General features: G+C 49.0%; 1 protein-coding gene across 2 annotated transcripts; it reads right to left on the reverse strand.

The window, feature by feature from the left end:
* Nucleotides 1-1,316: 1,316 nt before the first annotated feature.
* Nucleotides 1,317-5,856, reverse strand: EOMES (eomesodermin). Of its 2 annotated transcripts, none has more exons than XM_072328795.1 (6): nt 5,011-5,856; nt 4,732-4,886; nt 4,418-4,539; nt 3,914-4,072; nt 3,763-3,824; nt 1,317-3,056 (listed from the first exon to the last, which is right to left on the reverse strand). In XM_072328795.1, exons 1-6 carry the CDS (start codon nt 5,760-5,762, stop codon nt 2,378-2,380), a joined length of 1,929 nt encoding a protein of 642 aa, XP_072184896.1. In that variant the 5' UTR covers nt 5,763-5,856; the 3' UTR covers nt 1,317-2,377. The 2 variants fall into 2 exon arrangements, with proteins under 2 accessions (XP_072184896.1, XP_072184895.1); XM_072328794.1 differs by having other exon boundaries at nt 1,317-3,113.
* Between the last annotated feature and the right edge of the window lie 15,589 nt (nt 5,857-21,445).

Genomic DNA, 21,445 nt, shown 5'->3' on the forward strand with positions numbered 1-21,445 from the left:
CCGCCCGCCCTGGGGCCGCCCCCAACTCCCCCAGGGGATAAGGAGCCCACAGCCTGGGGTCGGGGCTCTCTGCTGTTTGCCGCAGTAAATGGCGTTACGAAGCAAAGCGCAAAGGTAGTTAACTTTATCTTCTGCTAATATAAACAAATAGGCGTCCGGCTCCTTGATCTTTATTTAAATATAGAGTTGTTTATCGGTGTCATCCTATGAAGATTAATTAGCTGCCTTTATTCACAATTTGGCGTCTGACACCCCGTTTTAGGAATGCATTATAATCACAAGGTGTTAATTGGGGCCAGCCAGGCACTTATGTTTCTATTAAATAGTGTGAGGACTTTTCACACAAGTGTTTTTTTTCTTTTCTTTTTTTTCCTTCTTTTTTTTTCAGTTGCGAGTTGCAAACTCCTACGTACAGCCCCCCTCAGTCAGTGCCACGGAGCGGAGGAACCGCTCTCCACTGGGCTGCGATCGGGACCGGAGGGCGGAGGGCTCGGCAGCGGTGCGCTCAGCACGGGTATGAAAGCGGGGGTTTATCCCCACTGAAAGGAGAAGGGGAAAACAAACCAAAACAAAAAAAAATCGTAAGAAGAAAAAACTCTTTCCGCGGCTGCTGAGAGAATTTCGTCAAAACTCTTCCTGTCCCGAATCGGCAATACGCCTCGCTAGAAATGCACCGAAGTCGCTGTTAGAAATCTCTTAAGGAAGATGCTCCTCTCGCCCAGCGAGGAGGGGCCGGCTTCAGAAGTCCCCCCTCGATAGCGCTAATTCCTCCAACCCGAGTCTTTGCATTGTTTTGTTTGCGGCGGGTATCGCCAGCAGCTTAATCCCATTACCGCCTGCATTTCCTCGGGAAAGGTGATGCTGCCGCGGGAGTCGGCATTCAATCGCCTTGCCAAGAGGAGCTTTCTCCACAGATAAGGAAGCGGGGGAGGCTTTAACGCGTTGCGGGAAGAGGTGGGGGCAGAGCCAGAGCCATGCCCCGCTCCTCGGGACGGGCAGGGATAGCACCTCTCTCCCACGTAGGGCGTAGGGGAAAGGAAGAGCCTCAGGGCTGGCAGCAAGCAAGGAGGGGAGCAAAGTCCTTCTGGGTAAAGGGAAGGACCAGAGAAGCGAGGAAAAACCCCAGTCAAAAGATGTAACGTTAATACCATTAGCACCGCGCAGATGAGGACGATGCAAGACAAAACAGCAAGGAGAGACTTTACAAAAAGTGGTTGGATTTAAGGGTCATCACAACCCACCAATCCCCAGCAATACAGCACACCCAGGTTTGTGCTCATTTCTCTCCCCCCCTCCCCCCCAGCCTGGTAGAGCAAAGAAGCAGATGCCACCCACACTCTCGTCCCTGGCAGCACCACATTTATTAAAAATTACTACTATGTACATATAAAAGCAGAACCAAGTTTCACCAGGAGAATTTTGTGTGCCAGTGCTCTAGGGCTGATCCGTTTAAAATGGCTGAAACTATAGGCAAGAAGAGTGGGCAGGTTACATCACTTCCAGTTTGATACAGGGCAGCTGAAAGTCACTTTACATACACGCAAATAGAAAACTGCTAATGCTCTTTGCAATGTTCCATATGCTAAGTTTAACCAAAAAAGAAATGCATTTTGAACTTCAAAGCACCACCGGAGGTCCTTCTGACTGAACAGCTATAGGTCAACTATTTATATATTATTCCACAATATTCTACAGTGTACCTAGACAAAACACAACTGTACACTTGGATTTTTTTTTTTGCCACCTCAATAAAGGTTAGGCTTTTGGGATGGAGGCATGTTTTCCTTTCCAAGTCAGTTTTGGCCACTGTAAAAGCATTGCTAGCACTAAGACCTTCACATTAAAATCCTGCCTGGAGCAGGCCTTATTTTAACCACCTTCTGCCAAAGAAAGCCTTAGCAGAGCAATGCCCAACTCAGCCAACTAATCTGCAAACAAGAGTTGAAGAAAACAGTTCTGTTTAAAACAGAATGTGCAGCCTCCCACCTCATTGCCCTTTACCAGAGGGGCAAGACAGGGAAGAAAGTGAAATTTGGAATCCAACTGCTATTTCCTCACTCAGTGTATAGATTTGATCGGGCCTCTGAGCCAAGCCAAACTGTACACTTCAGTGTCTCCAATAAATAAACCACCTTGTAGAAATCTGGGCTCCTGCTTACGGCTATTCCTCACACTGTTTCTCCTAAGAAAAAAAGTTGTATGGCGATTTGCTTTCCCTACTTAATTACCTGCAACAGTCAAAAAGCTTTGGCACCTTCTTTAGAATTGCACATGACAATTTAAGGTGGAAGGCAAGAGTCTTTTTGGCAATCATAATGCAAAAGGAAGAAAACAAAGGCCACCCTGAAAAAATAGCCAATTGGAACAAAAGGATGCTTTAAGAACTGGTATAGAACGCATAGTAGCCCATGCCTTTTGAAGTGTCTTTGCTATAGTCCTCAGCATTAATGTCCTCACATTTCATGGATGGGGAATTTTCATTGCTGGAAGTGCTAGGGGAGAGCCGCCTTCTCTTACAAGCACCCGTGTAGACCCCAGAATCGTTGGAATCTAGAGACTTGATAGAAGGTGGAGTCTCTATCCAGGATGAGCCGATTTCTTCTTTCACCTTCTCCTTGGAAAGCTGGTCTTCGGAGAAGCCTGGAGGACTCGTCCTGGAGCTCCAAGGTAATCCCGTGGTCATTTTTCTCTGGTAGGAGCCCCTACTCCCCCAGCCTGCCATGGATGGAAATGTCGGGTCAGGGTAGTACCCCAGGGCGTGGGACGTCTGAAGAGGAAGGGATTTAATGCCATAGGGAAGCAAGGTGCTAGGAGAATACTCCGTCTCATAGGAGTTCATGTCCAGTTTGTTGGCACTGGGCTGCTGCATAGGAGTAACAAACCATCGCTGGGGAGGGCTGGCCACCTCTTCGCTCTGCTGTGGGGACAGCAAGCCGTTGGTCTGCGGGACGGTTCTCTCACCATTGTAAAATCTGGCGGGAGGCAGGTTGTTGACAAACTGTTCTTGGAAGAACGGTTGCACGCTGTATCGGGCACCAGGGACAATCTGGTGGGATCTAGGAGAATCCGTGGGAGATGGAGTTAATCTGTCATTTTCTGAAGCTGTGTACATGCTACAACATAAAAAAGAAACACCGAGAGTTCTTTACAATTCCAAATATGGTATTGTAAAACAAACAGGAAGAAAGCAGCTGTTCTTAACAAGAGTCACAACCTCATTTATCTAGATTTTCTATCAGCCTTCAGAGTCGATGCTGCTTTTCCTAGAGCAGTAGAAAAAGCACAGAATATTGCTGTTACACATACCCACTGCTCTCTGCCAGCCAAGCCATCTTAAATGAAAGGCAGCACTTTCAGAAGCCAGATTTGAGTATGTGCACCTATGGTTTTTTTTAAAGGCCATAGGATGTCAGAAATTGCTCACTAGGCAAAAGTCTTCCTTACAATTGAAAGATGCCTATTTTGTGACACCAGTAGCAGATGCTTTGCTGCCGGCCTGCAGGCCAACAAGGTTCTGCTGGGATATTTAACCAGAGCTCAGAATCCTACTAGAAAAATGTGATCAGCAGTTAAATGGCCATTTATATCTCTGGACATATTTAACTTTTAAATGAGGGTGTGAACTAACAAAATTAACAGTATTTCTACTTCTAAATAACTTCAATAGCATCTCCAAGTTTATCTGCTCTTTATAGAGAAGCATTTGAGGGCAGAATTGCACCTCCCCGTACAGCTGCAAGATAGAGGTAGAGGCATACTTACGAGTCATAGTTGTCTCTGAAGCCCTTCGCAAAAGGATTATGATCAATTTTGAGCTGAGTAATCTAAAAATGAAAGCAGAGCACAGTGAGTTGACACGCTGAACCCATGACACCTCATTATATTCTTGCCATTTTGCACAACCCATTCTTACATCGGTGTTTTGATAGGCTGTAACTGCTATGAACTGCGTTTCGGGGAAAATAAACGTTTGTGTCTTTGAAGAATCATTCAGATCCTCAACGCCATCTTCAGTCACTTCCACTATGTGAAGCCGAGGCTGGTACTTGTGTAGAGACTGCAGGACTATCATCTGAAAGAGTACGAGAGAGCATTAACAAACAGCACCCCACATCACCATTCACAGGATTGACCTTCTCATCTTGGGAATGGAGAGGTTTTTCACTACTAGCAAATTAAAGAGCTACAGCCGGTGTAGGTTGTTAATACACCAAATCCTTCTACATTTTCAGTGACACCGAGTTGAAGAAACTAACGGCCAAAGATAGAAATTTACATCTACTTCTGACATTGCTTCCCCTTTTAAAGACAACTACAGGAGTAAGGAACTAACAATACTCTAAGGAGGGAACAAGTGATGCAGCAGCTCTGTTTGCTGCATGGCACCGACACGGCTCCTGGGAGCACTGTCACTCACCTGTGCGTTGTTATTGTTGGCTCCCTTGTTGTTGGTCAGCTTCAGCTTGCCGAAAGAGATCTCCTGCCGCATCCAGTGCGCTCCAGTGTTGGGCGACTCCGGGTGCACGTACACCTTATTGCCTGGGGGAGAGCAGCGCGGCAGTGAGCAGCCGGATACAGCACGGGGCTTTGTTCCACCACTATCCCCCGGTGTACCCATCCCATATAAGACTGTCAAAGCGCCTGTGAAAGCGCAGCTCCTCCCGCATCGGGATGAATCTTTGCATCAGGAGCCCTGTTGGGAAGCAGAGCAGGCGGGAAGCCCGCACTTACCCTGCATGTTGTTGTCGGCTTTGCCGCACGTCACCCATTTTCCCCCTTGGAAGCGCCAGTGGTTGGGGTCTGCCAGCACCACCTCCACGAAGACGTTGTAGTGGGCGGTGGGGTTGAGGCCCGTAATATTAAAGCTCAGGAAAGGAAACATCCTCCTGGGGAGAAGAGGGAAAAAAATACGGCATGCGGGCAGCCCGGGGAGAGGGCTCGGGCCGCGGGATTTCCGGAGCGGCCCCGTCTCCATCCCTTACCCCCTACAGTCTTCCCCCATCCGCTTACCGGCCCTGCTTGGTGATGATCATCTCCGTCTGGTGCCGGTGGAACTTGAGCCAGAGCGGTCGGTTGCAGAGGAAGACTTGCGCCCGCAGCCCCGGCCCGGCCGCCGGCACCCCCAGCGCCCCGAGTCCGCCGCAGGAGCCCGAGGCCGGCGGGTAGGGGCCGTAGAGGGCTCCGCCGGCTGCCGCCTGCCCGTACTGGTACCCGCCGCCTCCGCCGAACTGCGCCCTGCCGCCGGGCGGGCACACGGCACCCGCGAAGCCGCCCGAGGACAGCACGGAGCCGTAGGGGTAGCGCGGCCCGCCGGGCGACTGGTACACGGCACCGTGCTGCGCAGAGGGCGGGTAAGGGAAGAGAGCGCAGGGTCCCCCCAGTTCGGCGACCGGCGGCCCGGGGGACTGCAGGTAGTAGCGCTCGGGGCTCAGGCTGTCCATGGAGTACCGGGCGGCGGCGGCCGGGGGCAGCTCTTCCTCCACGCAGGGGGTGGTCTTACGGCCATCCGGCTTCGGGGCAGCGAAGGGCGGCTCCCCCCCGTCGGGCTCGCCCAGCATGGCCGGAGCCGCCGCGAACTTCTTGGCCGCCTTGTCCAGGTCGAGATGCGCCGGGGAGCCCGGGCGGGGCGGCCCGCGGGACCCGGCTCCGCCGCCTCCTCCGGCACCGGTCCCACTGCCGCGCCCGCCGCCTTCCAGCGGGTAAAAGGGGGCTCCCGGCAGGGCCCCCCCCGCCGCCGCCAGCAGCGGCTCTCCCAGCTGCATCCTCAGCGGGCGGCGGCGGCTCCGCACAACCCCCGCAGTAACCAATGCCGGCCCCGACCCGTGGTCGCGCAGCGATGCGCTGAGGCTCCGCAGAGCCCATTTATACCGGCACGCCGGGCTGCTCGGGCCGCCGGGGAGGGGCTTGCGCCGAGCAGCCTCTTCGCCGCCCTCCACCCCCGCCGGCCCATTGGCTGGGCCGGGTGACACTAATTTAATTAGACAGCTACTAATTGGAACAAGTCACCTGTGACTCTGGTGCGCGTGTCCCCCCGCTCCTCGACCCCCCCCGCCCGCAGCCGGCGGGTCTGCCCCACGCCCGCACAGCTCCGGGGGAGGGCTGCGCCTGCGTCGCCCCCAGCAGCGGGCCCGGCTTCCCCTTCCCACCTACGCTCCTCTTCTCCCCCCCCCTCCCAAAAAATAATAATAATAAAATAAAGATAAACCGAAATTCTACATCTGATCTGGGTGGCAACGGGAACATAAGGTTCGGGCGCAGCAGGGATTGGGGATCCAGAGGGAAACAGGGATTGGAGCTAACACCAGAGCCCAGCAAGGAGGGAGGGATGGAGGACGGCCACCTGGCGGGCCACTGCGACAGGGCTGGCTACCCCCAGACCCCCCGGGGCCGTGCCGCCGTTCGAACAATTGGGGTTGTGCTTCAGCCCCGCCGAGCGGCCGCCGGCCCCAGTTCGCTCCCCGGGCGGCATCATTCCCAGGGAAGTGGCACGTTAGTGGCTTGGGAGCCAGGCGGCAAGTTCAGTGTTCGGGAACTCGGTGGAGGATTCTCGCAATTCTCTTTCCCCTTCAGCATCCCCGTTCGGGAAGGCAGAGCGGGTTCTGTTGTGTGCCAGATCCCGCGCCGTGGAATTTATCTGTTCCGCGCATTTCTCGAATGGGAACATTTTGCTCTGAAGCGTGCGGGGGGTGGAGGGGCGGATATTTAGGAATATTGAGGCTCCCGTGCTGTTTACCACGAACGACTTTGCAGCTCCCAAAGCGCGGCTCCTCGCCTTCTCCCCTCAGCCCGGCGCGTCGCGGGGAGCGCTGTGGAATCCCTGCTCCGTCCCCGAGGCACAACGTAAAGGATACCCGCTGCGCAGCCGGGATTTCGTTGCCGGGTGGAAAGACGCGCGGGGAAGGGACCGAGCTCCGCCGCTCTCCCCGCGCCGAGCTCCGAGGAGCCGCACCGGGGCCGCAGCAATTAATCGCCGACAATTAACCGAGCCTCGGGACTAGGAACCGAGGCGCTGCTGGGCCGTCAGGGGGGCTCGCTACGTGCCCCGGAGCTGAGCGGTAGACCGGGGGAAACAGCTCCCACTGTGCCCGCCTCCGGCTGCGGGCACGCACATACGCGTGTGAGGAGCCAAGACAGGGCTGGTGGCACCGGCACTGAAGCATCTCCGGTCCTACCCACCTGTTCTATCCGGGATAACAGTATTCCCAATTTTTGCGACCGAACGAGGGACACAACAACAAAAGTGTCCTACGCTCAGCGCTTCTGCACGGAGCAGCGCGGCCGCTGGGCGCTGCTGCCCCTTCCCCGGGCAGCTCCGGCCGGGCGAGGAGCAGGAGGGGCAGCGCCCATCAGGCAGCCCCGCTCCGAGGCTGAACGGAAAGGTGGGATGAGGAGCGATCCGCCGGGCTCGGCGGAAGCTCCGTTAAGGCTCAGCTGCCGCTCCCCTGCCCGTAGCCGCTCCGTCGGGCTGCCCATCTCCGGGGCTGGTCCAGAGGCGGAGGAGGTTTTGCGAAGCTGCTGGATAGGGTTTGAGGGAATTAATTTTACAACACAACTGCCACGATTTGAAGCAGACTTGCAGGGCAGGTGCCGTTCAGTTCGAGGCTGCTGGGTTTTTTTCCTCCCGATTTCCCCTGACCTCGCGTTAGGCAGAGCCGGGCAGACACCTTCCGGTGCCGCTCGGATTTCCCTTGAGCAGGGAATCGGTACGGGGGAGGAGATAGGAAACCCGTGGCCATCCTGCAAAACTGGGAGCTTTACGGTTCGGATCGAAACAAGCTCAGCATGAAGTTTTCCTAACGAATTACGGTTTCCTTGCGGTTCTCTGCAGAGAACGGAGTACCTCAAGCTCAGCTCGGACCAGCCTCGCCTCAACCCCCGCTTCGGGACCCTCAGCTCCTACCCGGACCGGTGGCAGTCGGGGCAGAACCCGGGCCTCGTTTTTCTGCTTTTCGCCCGTTCCAGGCTTGGAGAGAGCGGATGATCATTTGGGTACTCGGTCACGCAGCCCGCACGCTGCGGAAAATCAGCGATTCTACCCGTAGGTTAAAGCTGCCGTCGCAGCCGCCTGTCAAACTCTTGAGACTCTGTCCCTGTACAAATCTCCCCTCCCGGAAGGTCGGACACTGCCCCCCGCCCAGCTACGATTCAGTTCTGTTCCCGATGCCCCTCTGGGGTAGCGCCGGGGAATGCCGCCGTGCAGAGCTGCGGGGTGTTTCGGTCGTGCGTGGGACAGATTTCCGAATGGGTCCCTCAGCCCTACAGGTGTTATTTGATAGACAGAGCTGCAGAAGCAGCAGGCTGGGGAAACAGAGAGTTAGGTTAGTAAAACTATCAGAATAACCCCTAAACCACAGAAAGAATGTTGAAAGAAAATGCAGGTCTTTGAAGGGTTACAGATTATCTCGATCTGTTGCACTTTATTCAAATGTACTCCCTGGGTTTATTCAAATAAGGAGAACATCTGACTAAAGGAGCCGTTCCAGAATGGAGCCTCAACTACGGCAGAATGATGTTCTCCCCTTTGCCTTCAGGAAGGGATCGAGTCCTTTCCTGTTTCTTGGAGGTCAGCGATAAGAAAAGTGCTTCAGCAAATTGTTTAAAGTGGTGGGGACTAACAGTTAAACCGAAGCATGGAAGGGCCTAGGAGGAGACGAGAAGTTGAAATCCATATAACCTGTTCCATCAGGTTACTGTGCACATATATGTACCTTCATACATCACTACATTTAGCCATATATATTAATTATTCTTATCTATAAGAGCATGGATACACACACAACTGTTCTACAGACAGCTTAAGAATTCCGGTTAGCAGAATGCACTGCATTGCTATGCTCCTGTCACCGTGCTCATCTCCTGGAGTGCTGCTGTCACTGCAGGATATCCAGGTCCTGGGGTCATTTCCTGAGTGCTACATTTGAACTGTTTCTGTCAGGTAATTTGTTTCCTTACTTGATTTTCCTTTTCTCATTTTGGTGGGGAAACAACAACAACAACAACAAAACTTGCCGTTTCTGGATGCCCTCCTCAATCTGCTGCCATCCAGTTCCCCAGGGGCTGCAAGACTTTAACCTTTACAGTGAATCTGTGAAGGGAATTAGCAGATTTTCTCTGGCCACCCAACCTGCCCTCCCTCTCCCATTGATTCAACTACACAGAGTATAAGGCTGGGCAAAAGAAGGATACTTTGAGATGCCATCCTGAGGCTTGCCTCGCTTCCCCTGTCCTTCAGAGTCCTTTCTGAAATCACTAAATCAGAGACTTTTCACACAAGTGCTTCTTCTTCCTTTTTTCCCCTTTCTTTTCTTTTTTTCCCCCCTTTTAAAAATCTTCATACCTTTCTTTTCAAGGCTACAGAGAGCTTACAGCACGCACAATAATCAGAGGCACATTAGTATGCTCGGGAAAGGCTCAGGGCATTTCAGCTTGATGCTGAACCTCGGTGAGTATTTTTATGAAGAAGCCAGCTCCATCCTTCCTCTGCTCAGGTTGTTTCAATCTGTCACATGCAGACAGATTAATCCTTCATGGGAATGTTAGGAGACTAAATTAATTGAAAACGCTTCGCCCTCCCTCCCCCTTGCCCTTCTATTTTTCTGTTGAGAAGTGTTGCCCTATAGCTGCAAAGCTCACCGATCCATTTTAGTTTATGACATGTGGGATTTTCAGTGCGTGGAGGTATACAGTCCTGAAGATACAAGAAGTGCAGCTTCAAATACACTGTGAGGTGTAAAAAATCAAACCCCAAAGGGTAAAAAGCCAGAGAGCTGCTGTTGAAATATATATGTACACACCTTAAATAGGAGAAATCAATAGCTGTACAAAACCAAAGAACTATTACAATTAATATTTAAGTGGGGGAGGTTTCAAATTATCAACAATTTTACTGTTTGGTAACCAATTAAATTCAGCTGCCAAGTTTTTATATATCATAACCAATGCAAAAAGACAGGATATAGACATAGCCATTAAACATTGGTATGCATAAGTACAAGCCCCATACTTATCATGGGGTTAATTAATAAAAATGAGAAGGATCAGAGCACCCTTTTCCAGACAAGGTGTTTGGAATAGGAAGAACAGGCATGAGACATTGAATCAGGAGATGAAAGAAACAACTCAGTATTTGAATATAACGCAGTATTCCAAGTAGTCTTATCAGTCGTGTCCTTTTTCTAAGGGAAATGATAGCTAAAAAACCCTGTATCTTCAGCAGTAATATTGTATTAAAGGGAACTGCAATCATCAGTAAAAGCTAATCCAGATCTGATCCTAAGCAATGAAGTACGGCAGTGTAACACAGACTCTGTGCTTGAACCACATTCTTGGCGATGGATAATTTTGCTACGTGAGATCATGTAGCTGCTCCCTGTTGCCGGGCCTAAGGCATCCTGCCGGCTACAGAAGTAAAACATGCTTCAGAAAGTGTAAGGCTTAGCAAAGGAGGTGCTTCTGTCATCTTCACAAATATTTGGGGAAGCTACAGAAGGGAGATGGGAAAAGTAGTCAGTCGGATTTAGTTTGGAGGTGACGTTTCTTTCTCGAAATGGAACTGTGGAAACCTAGGGAGAAGAGGCTGAAATTAGGATCACAGAGCCAAACATAACCACGAGCAACACTTCATATTTGTATTATTCATGCAGAGGGATCTCCAAACAGCTCTCCTTAAAAGCGTGTATTTCACCCTCCGATAAGCCTAATGAGGGATGCCTAGCACCTTCCCCTGGTTTTAAAGCATGATCACTGGCTTATAGATCAGTGCCAATTGTCAGCCTGACAGCATGCAATGGAAGTATGGGAACATGCCAGGACCAGCAACATGGCTGTAATGGCCGTAAATCCGCTCTGTTTGAGCTTATTTGTATTTACATGTCTATCAAAGAAAGTCCTAAACAGCTAATTTTCCTTGTCTGTTTTGGATCAGAAATGTAGAATCAGAATCATATTCAAAGAGCGTGGACACAGCTAGCCTGCTTTAACAGCAGCAATTAGAAGCAGCACCCCAAACCCCATTAAAAGAATCTCCACTTTTTGTTCCAACGCTCTAAAATGTTACATTTTCACCATGCCAAGGCCCCGACACAGCCAGGCCTAGCGGGGATCCGCTGTTAAACAACCTCCCGACGTGTGGGTAGCGGCCGAACGCCCGTCGGAAGGAGCAGCGCGCCGCGGGGCACTACGGCTGCCCCCGCCCCGGGCCTGCCTGGGGGAGCTCCGGCCCGGCCGGGTGTCAGCCGGCTCTTTGAAGCCACCGCGGCGGGGGGCTGCGCTCGGCATTGAGGGCTCAAGTGCCCCTAAGCGTTTCTAAGTACCGGGTTTGCTGGGCTATGCGCCTTCACAACGAGCTGATGCCCGCAGGTAGCGCTCCGAAACGGCCCATCTGCGGGCAGCGAGACCAAAGGCGGAGCTGAGCGGGGTCGTTAGGGGATAAAGGGGGGTCAATGGGCACTTTCTTCCCCAGCTGAATTCCGGCTCGGAAAGCCGCTCTAGAAGAGGTGCGTCCCGCACAGCCTGAGCTGGGCTGGGGCAGTCAACGCCCGTCAGAAACACGTGAAAGAGCTGCTACGGGCAGCCCTAGCCACAGTTCTTTGGCAGCAGAGGAGATACACAGAAGAAAAAAGAGTCACGAAGAAGGGTAACTAACTTTCTATTCAGGTTGGGTATTAGGCAGTATTTCTTCACCCAAAATAGCAGTGAGGCAGTGGCACAGGTGCCTGCCCAGGTGTAGAACCACCGTGTGGATGTGGCACTGAGGGACGTAGTCAGTGGGAATAGTGGGGCATGGGTCCACAGTTGGAATGGATGATCTTAGAGGTCTTTTCTAAACTTAATGTTTCCATGGCTCTATGAAATCCGAAAGGATGCCAGCCACCACCCTCCAAATAAATAAATAAATAAATAAAAACCCCACCACAAAAAAAGATATATTGAATTCACCCCTCACCACAAAACCAGTCTCTATTTTGCCACTGGCCCCATGAAAGCATCCGCACACCATTTATCTCCTATCAACTCCAGCAAGTATGAGCACCACTCTTTCTTCTTAGCAGGGATGGTCGTGTTGATCCCAGAACATTACTGAGGGGAAATTTTAGCTTGAAGAGGCTGAGTTATGCAGATGAGGACAGATAAGTGGGCAACATCAAGGCAGAACTTTGAACCATTGCACAAATGCATATTCTTCCTTCCTTCCTTCCCTCCTACCTTCCTTCATCCCTTTCTTCCTTTTCTTTTTTCTTTTTCTTTTTTATCTTTTTATCTTTTTTTCTTTTATTTATTTATTTATTTTTTCTTTTTCTTTTCCCGGTCTGTACTCTTTCCTTTCTCCACCAGTCACGTTTCAGGCAGTTACTGGTTCTCCTGCTGTCCAGAGCTATCATGGATTAAAGGGCAGAAAAGGAATGGATGTAATGAATATGAAAAGCACGTCGAAAAAGAGCAAGTCTTCTGATCTTTTGTGGTAGGTGTTGGTCTGAATTAAAATACAGCCTCCTTTAGTAAGACCCATTAGAAAACAGCTGGTGGCCTGATAGGAGTAGTCAAACCCTGATGTCACAGGGTGGTGGGGTCTCAGTGACATAATACTATCATGGCAACATTTCTACCTACTTTACACCTTATTGAGCCTACTCAAGATAAAATCCCACCTTCCAGTTACCCTTATATATATCCTGAAACAGGGTTGACAAGCTGTGCACCGACCAGGAAAGCAAAACATTGTCCTGGAATGATGTTAAAGGTCAGAGGGCTGTGGTGTCTCCATCCCAGGGGATGGTAGCTGCTGTCTTCCTATGCACTTACTTCTGGTGACCTGGGACTGTGTGTCAAGGTGAAGGACACGCTTTTCTTTCAGTCAATACAGTTACAAGAGAAGGAGCCTTCAATGCCTCAGCCAGATGGCCTTCCTTCATCTGTCAGCCCCTGGGAGCAGGAGTGGGACATCACTGTCACACCAAGAATGGTCAGGGCAGCAAGAACTGTCGTTCAAGTAGCAAAGCTGGACTTTGCTGGGCAGGGTAAGCTTTGTTGGATTCAAGCATTTGGTTTCTGTTAGATAGGGTCTTGCTTTTGCCAGGAAAGTGCTCTAAAGGTCCAGTGACCTGGAGCTCATACAAGCAGCGTGACTTTTCATTTCATCACTTTTCTGCCTGTGGTGCAGTAGGTGGGAGGCGCTAAGGGTAAATTTTACTGCATTGCCTGTTTACTCACATTAACTACTCCGGGGGAGTAGTTGATGAAGTGTGGATGCTATGGGCCCCTGAGTAGAACAAGCATTGCTAAAATCCCATCTTCTCAACAAAATAATACAAAGAGCCTCCTGCAAACACAGAAGACTACGCACTAGGGCAACAAGTATGTACATTTTAGAAAGAAAAAGAAAAGGGAAAAGACTTCCTGAATTTCCATTAGTAGCTGATCAGTTCTGGAAATAATTGTTTATTTCATTTCATCTTTCTCCTTCTAAGGATTTGAGTATTGCCCATCACATTTCATGGCACCATCTACCAGCCCCGCTTCAGGTGCTAGGTGGATGGCAAGGTATTCCACAAGGTGCATCCACACCAGGCAGGGAGACGCTAGTGGGCGCCACAGCAAGGCACCGTCCTGGTTCGCTGAGCACTCGGTCAGTCCCTGGGGCTCTCCGATTCCACGCTCTAAGAAAGTGGCCAATTATTTTTCTGTCTGAAAGAGTCTGTGATGTGGCAGAGAATGACAGCTCCAAGGGAGAAAACACCTCTTCATTAAAAAGTGCTGCTAAGCACACTGAATATCCAGCTCCCGGCACCCAGTTGCACGATGGTTAGGATGAGAGCCAAGAAATTCTGCATTTTCACAGACTGACATGTAGATATATATGTTTACAATGTATGCACACACACTCACATGCACACAAATACACAGCATGCACACACACACAGTGGCCAAAACTCCTTGTCAGGCAAAACATGCTCTGGAGTCCAGTTTTGCTTTGGGTTTTGGTGTGATAGGAAGCATCTAGGAAAGAAACACTGAAATTGGCTACCAGATGCATGAAAAGACTCAGAGTCATGGGAACAAAGATGATCAGGAGTGTGTTGAGAGTAAGGCTTTAAGAAAAGAGAGAAAAAGCAATAATCCGTGTTTTGCTTACCTCAGTTTGAGAGGCTGCAGTGAGTAGAGGGCTGGGCTGTGACTTTTGTATGCTGCATTTGGTTTAATTGCCTTTTAAGTGATTTTAGTGATTGTATGACCTCACCTTAATCTATTAAAAATTATCCTTAACACAAAGACGCAAAATACAAATGAATAACGTGACAATGCAGAATTGAGTTTCTTGGTAAGATATGCCATGTTGTGGAGAAGAACCACCCTACTGCTGAAGCCAGGGAAAGAGTAAAATGGAAACTGCACTGGGGATGTGGTGTTTAACAATGCTCCGTATTCTTTGATGGTGCCCAGGCACTGTGAGGTATGGGCTCAGCAGGTAGCTGCCCCTCACCCATGAGACAAATTACACCAGTTCCCTCACGAACATATTCCAGCTGCACTGTAATCCAGGGACACAGCAATGCATAGAGAAGGGGATGGACTCACATAGTTAATGTTTGAGGCAATAAGAAAAGTGGAAATCCTGTACTGACCGAGTGGATAAACCCCTGTAATTAAGCCTTTTTTCATTGTCATGACCAAATTGTTAGGCATAACCTTTCCCTAACCTTCCATGCTGCATAGCAGCGCCCTTCTCCATGTTCTAAAGAACAATGAAGAAGTGCTCAAAATATGGAAATTCCCTTCCTTCCTTCCTTCCTTCCTTCCTTCCTTCCTTCCTTCCTTCCTTCCTTCCTTCCTTCCTTCCTTCCTTCCTTCCTTCCTTCCTTCCTTCCTTCCTTCCTTCCTTCCTTCCTTCCTTCCTTCCTTCCTTCCTTCCTTCCTTCCTTCCTTCCTTCCTTCCTTCCTTCCTTCCTTCCTTCCTTCCTTCCTTCCTTCCTTCCTTCCTTCCTTCCTTCCTTCCTTCCTTCCTTCCTTCCTTCCTTCCTTCCTTCCTTCCTTCCTTCCTTCCTTTTTTAACAATTAACAGATTACAGCCACTGGTTTTCAGTAAATATTTTAAGACAATCATTTCAGTCAATATTTTCAACACTCCAACCTTACATTCTTCTTCCTATGTTTTGATGCTGTTTTTTGGGTATTTATATTCACTCATTTTCTGCCTTAAATACACTGTAGTGTATTGATAACTGTAACAATATACCACTTTTCTATGCTTAGCATATTCATTACATTGTCTTCCTCTCAACTTCTTGATTTGCATGCAAGAAATCTGTGTAAGAGCAAATGCAATCTGCAAGCCAATAAAATCCTGTCCCATGGGAGGCAGGAGTCAAAGTGATATGCCTAGCTTGGATGAAGAATACAAAGCATATAAAGGAGAGAGGTCCAAGTACAGTGTGCCAGGTACAGAAAGCTGCTGCATGAAGAAGCAAAAGGTCTCAGCTGTATTTCTACCAGACACTGGCTTTACTGATGAAACCAGGCCATGAAGTCTAAAGCTCATAGGTATCACAGAACAGCTCAGATTGGAAGGGACTTTGTAAGATCACCAGGTGGTGGTTTTCTCTAGAGCTCTGTACCTTGACACGGGCTGCACGTGACTGTCTGCATGGCAGGGGCTGGGGCAGCAGTGGTGTGCTGAGCAGGGCAGCAAGCAGGGGATTCATGCAGCTCAGGCTGGATCCCTCTACAGATCTGACTTCAAACACCCAGGGCAGAAGCAGTTACACCTTTCCACAAACTCTTTGCTGCCTTCCTTCCTCTACACTTACTTGCATAAAACAAGAGTTAGAAATTTCCCAATTCAGAATCCCAACAGGCAGTGGCAGGTTGAGCCCAGCTGCCTTTTCGGCCTCTCTCACTGAAGTGATGCCTGGTGCTATTTGATAGGAATAAGAGCTAGAATGATGGGCTCGTTTGCAGGTTAGCAGGGTTTTGCTTTGGGCCATGCCATTTTCTTCACTCCAGTTCCCAGTGGTGGCCAGCAAACCTTCAACTGATCCATGCCAGCCATTGATGGGATCTTCCTAATAGTCAGAATCTTCTTAGAATGCATGCCCTCAGCCCAGATCCCAGGTTCTCATATCTGTCCAAGCCAAGACATGCGAAAGAAGAGGAAGGTGACTCCACAAACCCATACAGTCTACTAAAGCCTTTCTGAGGCCTCAGTCTTGTGAATGCCAGTAGTAGAATTGTGTACCTGAACTCTGAACAATGGCTTTGCCAGAACAGTCCTTATATTGCACCCCTATTACACATCCTCTCATCCCAAAGTGGATATGAATTTGCCAGGAGCTTCTTATTCCTCTGAAAAGACGTGGAATCTGGGTAGCGACATTGAGCTGAAGTTTGCTTCAGTCTATTCATTCAGCTAGTGACAGTGGGGTATCTGTCATGACCTGACTGAATAGATGACTTGCAGAAGCATCTTGCTTTGGGAAATTCTGACTTCATAAATCTTGAGAACACTCACAAAGATGAGAAACTGAACAATGATTGCAACAACAAGCTTTAAAAAAAAAATATCTTCAAAATGATAGCACTATATACATGAAAAAACAAGTAAAAGATTACATAAGGGCATTAGGTATAGCCACACTGCTACTAAAGCGGTCTGCTTTAAAACCTCCTTGCAGGGGCATTTGAACAGTGACAGCTGAAAGAAAGTTTCACAATTACATCAGCTTTGTAGGCTGAACTGTTACTATCATTCACAAGAAAATACTGACTGCACACACAAAAAAATGATGACAAGGCTTCCCTCCCAACATCCCCCCCCCACCCCGTCACATCTCTCAGCAGCCATGGGAGCAGCTCTGCTTGTCACAGCTCATGTGAAGCCATCAGAGATGTGGCTTCCATTTGTAAGTTCAGACTAAGGTGGGGTCTATGGTGGGGTCTATTGGGACGGTTCCAGGCTGGAACAGCCCATCTTTGTTGGTATCCTCAGCAGACACAGCCTGGCCAAAGGCTGGGAGCCAGGCTGCAGGACCTAAGCAGCCACATCTGCCATTTCCTGTTATAGCTCTGCTCTCCTTGCACCAGCTCTACCAATAGGCATCTGTTGCAGATGCCGATGCTCTGCAGTGGAACATGCATCATACTGAAAACTGGGTGTGGTACATCCCAGTGGATATCTGCAGAAATGCTCTCAGGTCGAGTTTGGCTACCTCACTTGGCTCAGCTATCAGCTGATTTTTTTTCCTCTTAGCATTTTCCTCTAGCACATATTCTAACGTGGACAGGGCTTACTAAACACCTCATTCATGGCTACATAGGCTACGTTTTCAGAAGGAGTAAAAGTGTTTGCAGCTGGAATACAGCTCTTATTTTATTTTAGTTATTTTATTTTATTTTATTTTATTTTATTTTATTTTATTTTATTTTATTTTATTTTATTTTATCTCATTTTATCTCATTTTATCTCATTTTATCTCATTTTATTTTATTTTATTTTATTTTATTTTATTTTATTTTATTTTATTTTATTTTATTTTATTTTATTTTTTTAGTCCTGATCTTATCATTCACTCAGAAAAAGCAAATACAGGTTTTATTTTCCAATCTCCTTATCCCCTACAGGTTGTGATATCTTAGGTGTAAATTCAAATTAGCACGTTCTCCCATCTGGATTTCTGTGTATTTAAATTGGAGCCTTGGAATAATTTTTTCTTTCTTTCTTTTCAGAATAAAGCAAGCTTTCGAGCAGCTGCCATGTTTGGGGAGCAAAGGGTTGGGCTGCTGGCCATGTTGATGTCTGACTAGGAAAACCACAGCCAGAGCTGAAATTACTTTGTCAACCATTTTTGCACATTGCATATTTCGCAGCCTGCGGAAATGGTATCTTCATAGGCAGGGCAAGTTAGCTGAGAGGTGTTTTGCTGTGACTTTGTTCAGCCTTATTCTTATCGTGGGTGTGCCCTCCTCAGCCTGCTTCTGCCCTAGATTGGGCAGGTCTGTGGGCTGCTCAGGCTGAGTAGGGCATAAGGGCCGGGTTGACTGGATTGGGGCTGGGGGAAAGCCACTCTGGTGGGAGAGATGTTCCAGGAGCCTGCCCACAGGATGGAAAACACTGGCAGGCCACTGCAGCACAGTGCAGGAGGGTTTGTGGCCTCATCATTCTCTCTCAGTGGGAGGGAGACAGAGAGAAAAAGCTGTGCTGAACCCCCCCAAAGTGATAAGGAGAAGCAGCTGCTCTTTGGCCTCCTCCTCATGTTGCTCCTCATGGGAGGATACAAGGAGGAAACCTCATGTGGGCATGTGCTCCCTGATCCCATCCCTCTTCCCCCGTTCCTGGTGCCAAGTCAAGGGGCAAAAAGTAGCAAATCTGCCTGGGCTGCCTTCAGCTTGCTCAGAGTTAAAAGCTTCAAAAGAAAGTTGGCACAGTTTGAAAGCAGCCTCCCAGCAGCACCAGCAGCCCTCCAGATTTGTACCCAAACCCTGCCAGGCCCATTGTGTTGGGCTGAGGTGGCTGTTCTTTGCCCATGTCCCCATAGCAGCTCCAGACCTGCCCACTCAGGCTGTGAGAGAGCTGGACCCCTGACCACACCTCCTCCAGCCACCTCTGTGGGCAGTCAGCACAGGGTGTGCTCTGTTTTTGGCAGGAGGCCGATGGGATTGTGACTTGCTGACATGATCGCAGCTTTTTTAAAACAAGCTTGTGCTGTGTAAGCCGAGGCAATTCAGATGATGACTTTTTTTCTGCTAGCTGAAGCAGCCTGCAGGAAACAGACAGGAAGGCAGGGCAGGGTGCTGCACCTCTTGGTCCTGTGGGCAGCAGGGCGGGAGGAGCCCGCTGGTCTTCGGGGATGCTGCCGTACACTGTGCCCCAGCTGCAGCAGTGCTGCACAACCTACTGCCACCACGTCATGTTTTGCTCTCCCCCTGACTGAAATCAGTGCCAGGTCTTCTCCATCCTGACACAGTGCCACCACGCTGTGGGAATCAGGTCTCCCATCTGCAATGCAGGGTAAATCAGATGCTGCATCCACGTGCGGCTGCTGTTCCTCCTGCTCCCAATGCACCAAAGAAGGTTCCTTCAGCTGTCTGTCCCTCAGCAGTGGGCTGTTGTGCACCAAGGTCATGCAGCCATGTCCACACACTCAGGATTATAAAAACATACAATGGCTTGGAGTTGGGAGTGTCCATAAAAACCATCTAGTTCCAGCCCACTGCCATGGGCTGCTGCCACTCACTCTATCACACTTCCCAGGTCTCCATCCAATCTGGCCTTAAATGACTCCAGGAATGGAGTATTCACAGCTTCTCTGGGCAGCCTGTGCCAGGGTCACACCACCCTCTGAGTAAAAAAATTATTTCTAATATGTAATCTAAATCTCCCCTCATTTAGTTTGAAGCCATTCACCTTTGTTCTATCACTATCAGTCTGTGGAAAAAGTCAATTTCCCTTCCAACTATAAACTCCCTTCAAGTACTGGAAAGGCTTAATGAGGTCCCCCCAGAGCCTTCTCTTTTTCAGTCCGAACAAGTCCAGCTCCCATAGCCTTTCTTCGTAGAAAAGGTGCTTTGGTTTTCTGATCATCTTTGTGGTCCAACCCTGGATCTGCTCCAGCAGCTCCACATCTTTCTTGTGCTGAGGGCCCCAGGTCTGGACACAGTACTCCAAGTAGGACCTCATGAGGGTAGAGTAGAGGGGGACCATCACTTCCCTTGCCCTGCTGGCCATCCCTCCTCTTTTGATGCAGCCGAGGATATAGTTGTCCTTTCAGAATGCAAGTGCACACTGTTGGCTCATGTTAAGTTAGGAGGACAGCACGGTCTTACCATGAGAAGAATGATCCTCCTGGCAGCAACTCCTGCTCCATTCAGGGTCTCAGAGGCAGCATTACACCTATGGCATGCAAAGAGCGAGGTCCTGCCTACTGGTGTGCCATTCAGAAGCAGCAGTGTCAGCAACACATGCAGGGAAAAGAAGGTGGCTTGAAGGTGGCTTTTTCATGTTTGCATCACTGCCCTGGAACACATATATAACATATGTGTTCCAGTTTTTCTATAGATTATGTTAGCCTTACAGCCACATCATTCAAAAGATGTAAAAGAAGAAGTACTTCTAGGGAGAAGTAGAACTCTACGCACCTTACTATTCTGTACTGCTGTTTTTAGACAACAGAAGTCTTGGAGGAGCTGAGGATTTACCTCCATCAGCTTCCACAGTAACTTGCAATTGAGCAGAAGGTTTCTACAATGAAAATGAAGCACTGGGCTTGACAGAATAGTGGCTGAAAGAATCTCATGACTTGCATGTAGGCAAGCCAGATTAGAGGTATTAGGTGGTTGTTATCAGTTTAGTCAGCCTAGGGCACCAGATGTGGGCACAGCCCTTCACTATATGTCAAAGATGTAGCCAAACCAGACCTCGCTGCTCACACTTTACTTACTCTTCCCTTGCTTCCAGCAGAATTATTTGCTGTTTTGCTTGAGTTCAATGAGTCTTTCACAGATTAACCAAGAACGTCGAACATTTCTGCAATATGGTATGATCAGCACTTCAGCCCTGTCAGTGGTGCATCCAGCATAATCCCATCTCTGCTTCAGTTCTCCATTTTTGTCAAGGGGAAGAAACCGAGACACAGAGCTCTGTGCTTCAACAAGCCTGAATCAATAAGGTTAGAAATACTCAGAGGAACCTTGAAAAAAGCCAAAGTAATTAGGTTCATCAACAGTTTCTCTATTTTGTTAGTACAATGAAAGTTGAGCCAAAATGGAACACAGAGAAAAGACCATATGTCTTCAAAAGGATTTCCTTTGAACTACATACGAACATCAGTTCAGCAGATTATTTCATTAAAGGAGCCGAGATTACGCACTTAATTTATTCCTGGCCTACTGCACATCTCACTGCATGCCATGCCAATGTCCAAATGTTTTCTGAGGAAAAAGGGAAAAGTTTTGTTATTTTAGCAGTCTCCTTAAGCCCATCAAAGAATCATTTTGACTTTGACTTCTGCAATCCTGATTTTATGGGGCAAACTGGGTGTTGCAGTCATTCAAAACACCTACTCCAGTTGCTTATTTTCTGCTGCTGGGTTGGTACCTTATGGTATATGCACAGTTTAGGTTCTGAGTGGTGATGCTACAGCGGTAGGCACAGCATCATTTCCCTCTGGCTCTTGCCCTGGCCCAGGGGAAGGAGGCTGTAGTGCTTTGCGGAGCCAGGAGCCCACAGCAAAGCTTGCTGAAAAACAAGTGGAGAGGTGGGAAGGATCAAATTCCTGGCATAAGCAAATACTCTACAAATCATCAAGAGACTAACTCGATGGCCACAAAGAGATTTTTGTCAAGGGTTTTATACAGCTAAAATCAATTCATTCACTTCATCTGTTTTGAACATACTGGAGATGCAGCTAAAGATGTCACAAATGGTTAGAGTTGCCTGGAAACCTTCAAGGTGTCA

The sequence above is a fragment of the Excalfactoria chinensis genome, chromosome 2 (genome assembly GCF_039878825.1).
Source record: "Excalfactoria chinensis isolate bCotChi1 chromosome 2, bCotChi1.hap2, whole genome shotgun sequence".
Classification (NCBI taxonomy): domain Eukaryota; kingdom Metazoa; phylum Chordata; class Aves; order Galliformes; family Phasianidae; genus Excalfactoria; species Excalfactoria chinensis.

Excerpts from the sequence above, each read along its gene's own strand:
- EOMES (XM_072328794.1), bottom strand. The coding sequence starts at position 5,762 with ATGCAGCTGGGAGAGCCGCTGCTGGCGGCGGCGGGGGGGGCCCTGCCG. Across the intron at positions 4,887-5,010 it reads ATCATCACCAAGCAGGGCCG|GAGGATGTTTCCTTTCCTGA; the intron begins GTAAGCGGATGG and ends TCTTCTCCCCAG. Across the intron at positions 3,825-3,913 it reads CAGCCTATCAAAACACCGAT|ATTACTCAGCTCAAAATTGA; the intron begins GTAAGAATGGGT and ends TTTCATTTTTAG.